Below are 13300 nucleotides of genomic sequence, written 5' to 3'. Positions count from 1 at the left end.
AAAACATACTTGACCTTATCCTCACCAACCCGCCAGTCGGAGATGCATCTGTCCATGACACTATTGGTAGGTGTGACCATGGCACAGTCGTTGTGGAGAAGAAGACCCACCTCCACATTGAGGATACCCTCCATTGTGTTGTGTGGCGCTACCACCATGCTAAATGGGATAGATTTTCAACAGATCTAGCAACTCAAGACTGGGCATCCGTGAGGTGCTGTGAACTATCAGCATCAGCAGAATTGTACTCGAACACAATCTGTAACCTCATGGCCCAGCATATCCACCACTCTGCCATTACCATCAAGCCAGGGGATCAACCCTGGTTCAATGAAGAGTGCAGGAGGGCATGCCAGGAGCAACAACAGGCATACCTAAAAATGAGGTGTTAACCTGGTGACGCTATAACAGAAGACTACTTGTGTGTCAAACAGCATAAGCAGCAAGTGATAGACAGGGCTAAGCGATCCCACAACCAATGGATCAGATCTAAACTCTGCAGTCCTGCCACATCCAGTCATGAATGGTGGTCAACAATTAAACAACTCACTGGAAGAGGAGGCTTCATAAATATCCCCATCCTCAATGATGGAGGAGCCCAGCACATCAGTGCAAAAGATAAGGCTGAAGCATTTGCTACAATCTTCAGCCAGAAGTGCTGAGTGGATGATCCATCTTGGCCTCCTCCGGAGGTTCCCAGCATCACAGTTACCAGTCTTCAGCCAATTCGATTCACTCCTCGTGATATCAAGAAAAGGCTGAGGGCAGTGGATAATGCAAAGGCTCTGGGCCCTGACAATATTGCAGCAAAATTACTGAAGACTTGTGCTCCAGAACTTGCCGCACCCCTAGTCAAGTTGTTCCAGTACGGCTGCAACACTGGCAACTACCCGGCTATGTGAAAATTGCCCAGGTATGTTCTGTACACAAAAAGTAGGACAAATCCAACCCAGCCAATTACTGCCCCATCAGTCTACTCTCGATGATCAGGTAAAGTAATGGAAGTGATCATCAACAGTGCTATCAAGTGGCACTTGCTTAGCAATAACTTACTCATTGATGCCCAGTTTGGGTTCCGCCAGGGTCACTCAGCTCCTGACCTCATTACATCCTTGTTTCAAACATGGACAAAAGAGCTGAACTCCCGAGGTGAGGTGAGAGTGATGGCCCTTGGCATCAAGGCAGCATTTGACTGAGTGTGGCATCAAGGGCCAGAATCTTTAGGTCGGTGGGGGTGGGGCCCACTCGTTGACGCATAAAATGACATGCGGTGACGTCAAGCGTGCGTCCCAACGTCACTGCGCATCATTCAGATAGTGAGCTCGGCGGGCGCCCACCAGAGTCGGCTGTGAGCCTGCCAAACTGTCAAAGGCCTACTAAGGCCATTTAAATAGTAATTAAACTAATTAACTGAGCTGCCCGTCCAACCTTAAGGTAGGCAGGCAGGTGAAGAGCCCAGGCGGGCTTCACATTTATCATGAAACCTCATCCACGGGTGGGATGAGGTTTCATGAAGGTTTTTAAAGTTTAATAAAAATTTCTAATAAAATTCATTGACATGTCCCAGCTCTGTCACATGAGGGGACATATCCTAAAATTTTTTTTTTTCTTCATTCAAATTTTCAAAAATCAACATAATCTTCCTGAGGCAACTCTGTGCCTCAGGGAGATTTCTGTGCTCTTTTGCACACATACGTGCGAAAGAGCGCAGGCCCCGACTCAGCCTACTCCCCCTGCCCGCACAGGGAGTGCTCAGCTCTTCACGCTCCTCAGCGCATCACGCTGGGCGGGCCTTAATTGGCCCACCCACGTAAAATGGTGGTGCACAGCTGATCATGGGTGGTGATCAGCTGATCATGGGTGGTGATCAGCTACATGCCTGCCTGTGCCTGCCCCACCCCCCCTCCCCACCTCCCCCAATGGGCAAAAAATTCTCCCCAAGGAGCCCTAGCAAAAATGGAGTCAATGGGAATCAGGGGTAAAACTCTCTGCTGGTTGCAGTCACACCTAGCAGAAAGGAAGATGGTTGTGGTTGTTGGAGGTCAGTCATCTCAGCTCCAGGACATCACTGCAGGAGTTCCTCAGGATAGTGTCCTCGGCCCAATCATCTTCAACTGCTTCATCAATGACCTTCCTTCCATCATAAGTTCAGAAGTGGGGATGTTCGCTGATGATTGCACGATGTTCAGCACCATTCGTGACTCCTTAAATACTGAAGCAGCCCATGTCCAAATGCAGCAAGACCTGGACAACATCCAGGCTTGGGCTGACAAGTGATACGTAACATTCGCGCCACACAATTGTCAGGCAATGACCATCTCCAATAGGAGAGAATCTAACCATCAGTCCTTGATATTCAATGGTATTACCATCACTGAATCCCCCACTATCAACTTCCTGGGGGTTGCCATTGATCAGAAACTGAACTGGACTAACCATATAAATACTGTATGTCAGAGGCTAGGAATCGGGCGACAAGTAACTCACCTCCTGACTCCCCAAAGCTTGTCCACTGTCTACAAAACACAAGTCAGGAGTGTGAGGGAATACTCCCCACTTGCCTGGATGAGTGCAGCTCCCATTACACTCAAGAAGATTGACATGTCCAGGACAAAGCTGCCTGCTTGATTGGCATCCCATCCACAAACATTCACTCCCTCCACCACCGATGCATAGTAGGAGCAGTGCGTACCTTCTATAAGATGCATTGCAGGAATTCAGCAAAGCTCCTCCAACAGCACCTTCCAAACCTACGACCACTGCCATCTAGAAGGACAAGGGCTGCAGATAGATGGGAACACCACCAGCTGGAAGTTCCCCTCCAAGTCACTCACCATCCTGACTTGGAAACATATTGCCATTTCTTCACTGTTGCTGGGTTAAAATCCTAGAACTCCTACCAACCCCCCTTAACAGCACGGTGGGTTTACCTACACTATATGGACTGCAGTGGTTCAAGAAGGCACCTCACCACCACCTTCTCAAGGGCAAATAGGGATGGGTAATAAATGCTGGACCAGCCAGCGAAGCCCACATCCTGCGGATGAATAAAAAAAAATTAACAGCACTGTGGGTTACCTACACTACAAGGACAACAATGGTTCAAAGTGGTTCAAGGAGGTGGCTCGGTATCAACTTCTCAAGTTGAATTATGGATGGGTAATAAATGCTGGCCCAGCCAACGATGCCCACATCCCATGAACGAGTAAAAAAAATAGATAAAACTCACAGTGGTATGATTTTCTTGTGTATAAACATAAAAAAAAGCTGTTAATAAAATGTCATTATGAAACAATGAGAGTCAAGTAAAGAATTTTGATTTGAATGGCAGTGATTCTGTGAGCTTCTCTCGAAGGGAGTGCTGGTCAGAGGTTGGGCTACAACACCATAGCTCTAAATCCCTAATTCCTGCTCACTTTGAGCATGCTTCAAAGCTGGAGCACTGACTTTACGTTGGAATGACTACTGTTAGGGACAGTTAGTCAGAATTAAAAGATTAAATGATTAAATACTGCCAAGCGATCTTTCAGCCTAAGGCTTAAACAGTTACAATTTTTTTAATGCAAGTAAACCAGGAACCGACTGTGCCTGGATGAAAGTAATTAGAGAGAAAAAACCTAACTACAGTTAAGAAAAGTGAAGAAGTCAATGCAGGAGTGTATATGCAGCAGAAGTAGACTTGGTCTAGACTCAGGAAAACCACTCATCTGCCTGTCTTCCACACAACAAAATAGCACAGTCCTGAGGTGTAACTAATGCTGTACCATCATCTAACTTCTGCGCTCAATGTGATCTCACCAGCCATCTTAGTTGGATGCTTTGCCTTTGGAATGTCTTTCAATATTCAGGAATAGAATAGGTTATTTCTATTTTTGATAGTACTCTGGAAGATCATAACTGGGCAAATACTATAGCAGTCAGTCCATATTAGAGGTGTTGCAGCAAAATATTGAATTATATGAGAGTTGACTTAATGGAAGGCCAGTGGGAAAATTATACACTGCTTTAGATACTGTGGAAGTTGTGATAAGTAGGGAAATCTTGGTCTGCATGTCAATTCCGTGTTTTTTGAAGTATCTGATATTAAAGTCCAAACTGTCTTCCCTTATCATGGTTTAAAATGAAGGATGAGAGATCAGCATTGATTGAGCTGGAAATTATGATCAAGGGGATTTGTTCTAAATGCAAAAAATGCTACATTTTAAGACTTTAGTAGCTATTTTGAGATTTGGAAATATGTGTCATAAATTTCTCATCAGAACAGAGAAGATTAATAGAGCTGTATAAAATTATGAAAAGATAGGAACAGACTGATCCAGTGATCGAGGCATATAGATATTTAAGAGCAAGGGAATTAGGACAGAGAACAGGAGAACCATTTTTACACAGAGGGATTTGAGACTGTGGAATACACTACCAGAATCGATTGTTGCAACAGTGACCATGTCCATGTTGAAGAAAGGTTAGATTGGTTGTGGAAGGAAATGGGAATGAAGGGAGAAGGGAAATGGAAACGGGGAGCAAATGGGATTGAATACTGTTAATGGGGAGAATAAACACCAGTGTGGACTAATTTTACTGAATGGCCTATTTTTGTGTTGTAACATTTATGTACTTTACTGTAATTAGCAGTCTGCAATATTCTCTTCCTATTGTATCTTTGACCAAGGGTGTTTACCAATATCTGTAATATTTACTTCTGGTAAAAGATTCAAACTCAATGGGTGAACTGGGAATGTAACTACAACGTTGTATCTATGAAATATTTTTATCCAAATGTACTGTTCCTTATCATATTTGAAGAATTCTGGTCTGAAGAAGGTCCATTAACACCTCCCTGTGGACTAATCCAGTTCTATTTTTAAGCTTGTGTGCTGTTTCGATATGTAGCTATATCTTTTGACTTCGATATATTATATAACTAGTAAATACATTTTTGATCTGCAGACTTGTTATTTTCCACACCAGATAACCAGGTGATCTGCAATGAGTGATCTTTTGAGGTGAGAGGTTAATTCTATGGCGTGATATGCTAACATGCGAGGTACGCATAAGAATATGGATTTTGTTTCGGATAAGTCTTCATCTGCTAATGGAAAATTGTCTTTCAACCATGGGTACAAGTGTTGGGCAGGAAGGCTGAATTGTAACTGAACTCTCTCTGCTACAGTACTTGAACTTGAACAACATGAACTTAAAATGGTTTACACAAGAAGGCCATTTGGCCCAACAATTCAGCATGTCTTTGGTTTGAGCCCTATGTACCTGCTTTTTACCATATCCATTAATCCATTATTCTTTTAAAGAAGCAATGTTTTTGCCTCTTGAACACATTTATACTTAATTACTCCAAAGCCATTCAGGTTTTCCCCAGCTTCCCTCCTTGCTTCTAAATGAGTACTTTTTGTTATTTAAACACTTTGCAATGATTAACAACTTATTGGATCCACTTTCTTAGTGATCCAATGATCTCAAATATATCATCTTTTTTTCTTACAGCTCAGAGGACCTAGAAAAATGCTCGCTGAAGGTACTGGATCTAGAAGGAAGCCCCAGCCGAAGTTTGCTTCATGTGATGGGTAACCGGGGCGTAACTGTGAAAGACCTATTGGAGTTCCTTCAAGCTTTGGGACAGACTGAAGCCTTTCAGCTTCTGAGATCCTCAGGTTAGTTTGAAAAACCTTTTCAATTGTATGTTTACTGTGTATGCACTTGCTCTTTTTTATAATAGACCCAATGGTCCCTATATTCAGGCTCCTCGATTGACAGGAAGAGAGTAATGGTGAGTTAAAATGGCACTGCACCACTCACTGCCTCGTTTCCATCCGTGATATACCTGCTGCAATTTCCGACCTATGAGAAAAATGGGAAGCCTGACCATTTACCTGTTTCGGGCAGGAGGGTACATTTAATATACAAATCTAGATCCTACCCAAGTTGAAGAACCCAATGTTATTTTAAGGTATCAGTTGATGGATGGTGCACCTCACAGGCTCAGTACATTGGTACTAAGCATTGATTGGCTTAACCAACCATCCTTAGAGGGAGAGCTGAAGCCACTTAAAAAAATAGTGCAGGGTAGGTTTTTTAATAGAAAGTATTCTAGTCCGCTGCTGCCCCTTTAAATTTTGGGCCTGGATTTGAGCTTGGGGGTATGTTCCATGCGGGAATTTTGTTTTGAGGTTGGGAAATGCAGAAGTACTGGTTTCAAGAATGTCCAGCAGTTTTTGACTGCAGAATGTCTTTAAAAATGTTGCTGTAGTTTTCCCGGTCACGGCCAGCCGGATTGACAGGGTGGAGGGTTGACAGGCGGGAAATGTGACAGAACCAGCTCACAGTCAAGCTGGTCTGAGAACAGGTAGGCTGAGTAGTGGGGTGGGAGAGATCATGGGGGGGCTCTGATTGGTGGGGAGGGTGTATGCAGATGGTGGTTGGAATGTAATGGTGATTGTGGGTGGGTTGGGGGGGTGGGGGGGATAGTCCTGATCGGTGTGGGAGGTTCTGATGCTGTTTGAAGGGGGAGATTTAATGGTGATCGGTGGTGGCTGGGGGGAGGGGGTGATGGAAGGGGAACTGATGGTGGTCATAGGGGCATTACTGATGCTGGTTGGTCAGGTGAGGGAGCAGTTGCTGGTCAGGGTAGGGTGGTTCAGTTTACCAGTTTTGGTGGGGGACGGGCAGGTGGTTGGGTCTGGGTGGGTGGGGAGAGAGCAAATGGTGGCTGGCTTGTCTGATGATTGCTGAGGGGATCACAGATGGTGTTCACTGTGGTTGTGGGGGGAGCACAAATTGCTGGGAGGGACCAGGGTGTGGTTACTGGGTAATTTGTTGTGCTTAGAGTTCAAGCAGACTCCGTTTTTGCTGGAGCAAGGGCCTTATCCTGCAGTATGAGAGTTTCAAAATTTTAAAGTGGACACAAAAGCTTGAAAAGTGTGTGGAACTGTCAAGTTATTTAAATCCCCTGCCCTTTAAAAATTAAAAAAAGCCTGCCTCTGTCTGAGGGTTGCAAAAAATTTGGTGCTTTGAGTTTCAATAGCCATTTGATATAACCCTGAGTGCTATCATTCTATCATCATTACTGTTTGACTGCTTCCACAACCTATTGTTATCACAGTGGAGGGGGAGGGGGTGCAGGTGGTAAGTTCATAGTCTGACTGACAGATCCAATAGGTTATTAAAGGATTACCTGTTTTTGATGTGGGGCTATGATTTCAAATGTTTGTTTTTATAAGAGGTTAAGTACTTGAGGGGATTTAAATGTATTGAATGGATTTTCTTGAATGAGTGTTGTTTTATATAGTGAAGTCGTAAAATGATATTCAAAAGTTTATTTTATTTCATCTCAGCATGGTTCCTGAAGTCTTTCCATGGTGGATACTGGGTGAGTTGGCATGGAGGGAGTGAGGGCAAAGGCTAGTAGTTGGGGTGCATGGGTTGACATGAACTGGCACAAAGTTGGCATGGAGGCCATGAAGGTCTGTGGGGGTTCCTAAGTTAGCATTAAATTGGCATAGGGGCTACAATGGGCCATGGGGTGGGTGGGGGCAAGGGTTGGCATTGTATGGGCATGGGGAGTGTGTGGGGTATGGGTTGGCATGAGTTGGCATGTATGGACATGGGGAGTAGATGGAGGAGGAATGTGAGGTGAGGCCTTAGGGGTCCTAATATTTAACAAAACAACTGGGACAATGTCCTAGAGAACTGAGGTGTGCTTTTTCACCAGCCCATCTTGGCACTCGGCAGCCCCAATGGCTGCCTCCAATCTGCGACAGGGGTGGCGGGTCCAACTCTATCCTGTATCTGGCCCCCAGAATGAAGATGCCACCATTCCGGGCACTTTTTCCCGAGGTGGGTGTGGAGAGCCGGGAGATTTCCTAACTCTGCACACCTGGCTCAGGAGTGAAAAAAAATCAAACACCGGTGTAATTTTTAAAATTCTGTTTGTTTAATGGCCTTATTAACCTGCATCATTATGTTTACGCCTGAATTTCGCTCCTGAGTCGGAAGCACAGAGCTGGGAAAATGACAGATTCTGCAAACCTGACTCAGGAGAAAGTGACTTGGATGGTCTGATTTCCATTCTGATGGGGTGGGTGCTAACAGGAGTCAAGTCTGCTGACCCCAGAAACAGTGTTGAGGCAGCCACATGAGCTGCCGAATGCTGAGGTGGACTGTGTGAAAGGCCGGCCTTGGTGCCCTGGCACTTTGTCCTAGCTGTAAATAGAACAAGAAAACAAAAAAAAAACAGCTCTCTAGCCCTCACCCCTCACACTGCCTCCCCTTTCACACACTCCCAATTTCCCATCCATGCCAACTCATGCCACCTCAGGCCCCCCATGGTCCCTCTATGCCAATCTATGTCCCTCTTCTTGCCCCGATGGCCCTTTATAGCCCCTAGGCTAACTTAATTCCAACTCATGCCAACACATGCCCCCTCCCCCCCCACCCACCACCCTTTTCTCTAACACCTTTTATGCCAGTATCACCTAATATCCATCATGGGCAAACCTCAGGACCCATGCTGAGATTATATAAAATAAACTAATAAGTATCTATTGATGACCGCTGTTTAAAAAAACACTCTAATAAAAATCCATTCACTACATTTAAATTCCATCAACTACTTAACCCCTTATAAAACCAAGCATTTGTATTCATAGCCCCACATCAAAGACATTATAATTGTTTGGAGCTTCAATCAAACTGTAAACTGACAGGCGCCCCACTGTGATAATGATAAGTTTAGGAATCCATAATGTAGTACAAATTCTATAATGATAGCCCTCTGGATAATGTCAACAGATGGAGTGAAATAGCAAGCACTGATTTTTAAAAAAACTACGGACTTTTTTAAAATTCAAAGACCAGGAAATTTAAATGGCTTGACAGTTCCAATTCGTTTATCCACTTTTAGCGGACATTCATGTCTAATTTTAACAATCCCAAAGGGCACTTGATCTCTGCCAAAGGGGTCCCTACCAAAAAAACACCTCACCTCTCCAAAAGGGTTCCCTACCTCTCCAAAGAACTCTGATAAGTTTAGATCTGCCCTTGAAAAGGGTAATGCTAACAAGTCATGTTTTGGACATCCCGCTAATGAAAATTGCATCTGTACGAAGGCAGCTGCATTTTTACATGAGCAGCTGCCTTTGTGAACCACAGCTGTGCAAACTACAACTTATTCCTGCAAAAATGGTTGGGTGTGGGGCTCGGGGACATGATTTACAGAGTTGGTGCTCTGGCACTATTTTGGATAAGCCAGAGGCTTCCCTGACCTCTAGAATTCAGGCCTAACTTTTCAAGGAGTATGTGGCTTCCTTATTCTTCCAATCTGGCACTTGTCTGCATTGAATGAACCATTTCCCACGATGTATCCATGCTGCGGGTTTATTAATTCAGGATCTATGATTTGGACCAATTATGTTAGAGAATAAAGGTGGTAAAAACGTTAATTTAAAAAAGACTTTTCTTGGGCAATTTATGCTGATCCATTGAAGTGCTGAGAAAGTAGTGATAGGCCGTCTTGAACAACTAACAAGCTCACCAGATCACTTGAGAGGTCATTAAGAGTCTACCATGTTGTGTGGGCTAAAGTCACACGCAAGCGAGATTGGGTAGGTTACCGCCATGCCGTAATTGTCAGTTATATTTTCCTTGTATGCCAGTATAGCTAGGGTTTAAATAAAACAGAAAACATTGGGAATACGCAAAAGGTCACAGCCTGAAATGTTAACTCCTTATTTCTTTTTCCACAGATATTGCCAGACCTACTGAGTATTTTCAGCATTTTGTGTTTCCATTGCAGATTCCCAGAATCCTCAGCATTTTGCTTTTGGATTAGCTAGGATGTTTAAGTTTCCCTAATCTCAACTAACAGAAATAAACCAACGAGAATGATTAAAAGGTGCTCCCACAAGATGAACAATACTGCTTCTGAAATGATTTAAAGTCTTTCCACTTGATTATGGATTTGTCTCACATTAAAGTAAAAAATGTTAGTTTAGGAAGCAGCTCACTTTGTATGATTAGTATGTTAATGCATTTTGAACATCAGTTTTCTTTCATAATGATGCCTTTATATTTCAGCTTCATTGAAGATTCTCGTTCAGCCAGTTTCCCAAGCAGTACTGGCCGGCCAGGCAGTGAGACTCTATTGCCAAGCAGCAGGATATCCGAATGTTGAATATCAGTGGTTTAAAAAGAGCATAGAGGTAATGGATACAGAATAGTATCACGTACCTGAATTTAAATTCATACTTTTTTCAAAAGAGCTGAGCTTAAGAGGTGAGTTGAGGGTGACTGCCCTTGACATCAAGGCATTTAGCAATGAACAATAAATGCTGGCCCAGCCAGCGAAGCCCACATCCCATGAATTAATGAAAAAAAAGGCAACATTTGACCGAGATGCTTTTTTGGTTGGAGGTCAGGTCAACCATCTCAGCCCTAGGACATATCTGCAACAGTTCCTCAGGGTAGTGTCCTAGGCCCAACCATCTTCAGCAGCTTCATCAATGACTTGCCCTCCATCATAAGGTCAGAAGTGGGGATGTTTGCTGATGCAATGTTCAGTACCACTTGCAACTCCTCAGATACTGAAGCAGTCCGTGCCCACATGCAGCAAGACCTGGACAACATTCAGACTTGGGCTGATAAGTGCAAGTAACATTGGTGCCTCACAAGTGCCAGGCAATAGCCACCTCCTCTTGACATTCAATGGCATTACCATTGCTGAATCCCCCACTGTCAACATTGACTAGAAACTGAACTGGACCAGCCATATAAATACTATGGAAACAACAGCAGGTCAGAGGCTGGGAATTCTGAGGTGAATAACGCACTTTTTGACTCCCAAAAGACTATCCACCATCTACAAAGTGGAAGTCAAGAGCGTGATGGAACATTCTCTACTTGCTGGGATAAGTGTGGCTCAAGAAGCTCAACACCACCCAGTCCGCTTGATCAACAACCCATCCACCAACTTAAACATTCATTTCTTCCACCACCCATGTACAGTAACAGCAGTGTGTATCATCTACAAGGTGCACTGCAGCAACTCACTGAGGCTCGTTTGGCAACACCTTCCAAACCCACGACCACTACTACCTAGAAGGACAAAGGTAGCAGATACATGGGAACACCACCATCTATAAGTTCCCCTCCAAGCCACACAACATCCTGACTTGAAACTACATCACCATTCTTTCACTGTTGCTGGGTCAAAATCCTGGAACTCCCTTCCTAACAGCACTGTGGGTGTACCTACACCACATGGACTGCAGCGGTTCAAGAAGGCAGCTCGCCACCACCTTCTCAAGTGCAATTAGGGATGGGCAACAAATGCTAGCTTAGCCAGCGACTCCCATGTCCCATGAAAGAATACAAAAAGTTTTCTTCCCTATCCTCCCCTCTACTGATGGTAATTTTCCATCAGGGCCTTATGCTACTTCAACTAGATAGTCACCCGATCAGGAGTCATATCCATCATTAGTAAAGAAATGCAAGGGGTCATCAACAGTGTTATCAAGCGGCACTTGCTGAGCAATAACCTGCTCACTGACGCCCAGTTTAGGTTCCGCCAGGGCCACTCAGCTCCTGACCTCATTACAGCCTTGGTTCAAATATGGACAAAAGGGCTGAACTCCCGAGGTGAGGTGAGAGTGACTGCCCTTGACATCAAGGCCACATTTGACAGAGTGGGGCATCAAGGAGCCCTGGCAAAACTGCAGTCAATGGGAATCAGGGGGATAACTCTCCACTGGTTGGAGTCCAGCACAAAGGAAGATGGTTGTGGTTATTTGAGGTCAGTCATCTCAGCTCCAGGACATCACTGCAGGAGTTCCTCAGGGTAGTGTCCTCAGCCCAATCATCTTCAGCTGCTTCATCAATGACCTTCCTTCCATCATAAGGTCAGAAGTGGGGATGTTTGCTGATGATTGCACGATGTTCAGCACCATCACGACTCCCCAGATACTGAAACAGTCATGTCCAAATGCAGCAACACATGGACAATATCCAGGCTTGGGCTGACAAGTGGCAAGTAACATTCATGCCACACAAGTATCAGGCAATGACCATCTCCATCAAGAGAGAATCCAACCATTGCCCCTTGATGTTCAATGACATTACCATCATTGAGTCCCCCACTATTGACATCCTAGGGGGTTACCATTGACCAGAAACTGAACTCAGCTAGCCATATAAATACTGTGGCTACAAGAGCAGGTAAGAGGCTAGGAATTGTACAATGAATAACTCGCCTCCTGACTCCCAAAGCCTGTCCATCATCTACAAGGCACAAGTCAGGAGTGTGATGGAATATTCCCCACTTGCCTGGACGAGTGCAGCTCCCACAACACTCAAGAAGCTTGACACTGTCCAGGACAAAGCAGCCTGCTTGATTAGCACCACACCCACAAACATTTACTCCCTCCACCACCGACAGACAGTAGCAGCAGTGTGTACCATCTATGAGATGCACTGCAGGAATTCGCCAAGGCTCCTTAGACAGCACCTCCCAAAACCACGACCACTACCATCTGGAAGGACAAGGGCAGCAGATAGATGGGAACACCACCACCTGGAAGTTCCCCTCCAAGTCATTCACCATCCTGACTTGGAAATATATCACAGTTCCTTCACTGTTGCTGGTTCAAAAGCCTGGAAATCCCTCCCTAACAGCACAGTGGGTGTACCTACTCCACATGGACCTCAGTGGTTCAAGAAGGCAGCTCACCACCACCTTCTCAAGGTCACGTAGGGATGGGCAATAAATGCTGGCCTAGCCAGCGAATCCCATATCCCATGAATGAATAAACAAAAAAAAGTGACCCTTGATAGACAGCAGGCTGTTCAGCTACTGGCTGTTACAGATCAACCAGATACTGTCCTTGCCCAATGTTTGCACTTTCCTGAAAGGGTCACTGGATGGCGATCAGGAGTAAGACTCCGAACTGATTATTTTTAAAAATTATTTCTGGTCAGTGGGCTTTGAGGCTAATTGTAACACCCCTCCTGTCACATAACTGGGATCCACTAACTGAGGTATGGAAATTTGAGCTTGCACATTCATTGTCATTTGAAAGCTGCCGAGAAAATGAACTTGAGTTTTCATTGGTTTTAGTAACTCTTGAAATGACTTCTTGGATTTCCACTGAAGTTTGTCATTGTTTTTATTTCACTGGACCTTGGGTGCATTTGGAAATGACATCTCTTGGGAATGTGTATTTTTCTCTTCACCCATACTTGAACTCAAATTTACAGCTGAGCAATTCAGAATATGGTGATAGATTTTCATTCATGC

General features: G+C 44.5%; 1 protein-coding gene across 1 annotated transcript in view; it reads left to right on the top strand.

The window, feature by feature from the left end:
• malt1 (MALT paracaspase 1) overlaps positions 1-13300 on the top strand; it is a 129436-nt gene that overhangs the window by 16159 nt on the left and 99977 nt on the right. The window contains exons 3-4 of the mRNA XM_078551889.1: positions 5500-5666; positions 10087-10211. Of these exons, the coding sequence (XP_078408015.1) occupies positions 5500-5666; positions 10087-10211 (292 nt within the window). The remainder of the gene's footprint in view (positions 1-5499; positions 5667-10086; positions 10212-13300) is intronic.

This window comes from Cetorhinus maximus, chromosome 1 (genome assembly GCF_964194155.1).
Source record: "Cetorhinus maximus chromosome 1, sCetMax3.hap1.1, whole genome shotgun sequence".
NCBI classification, from domain to species: domain Eukaryota; kingdom Metazoa; phylum Chordata; class Chondrichthyes; order Lamniformes; family Cetorhinidae; genus Cetorhinus; species Cetorhinus maximus.
Note: the sequence above shows the minus strand (reverse complement) of the source record. Positions and strands in the feature narration are given on the sequence as shown.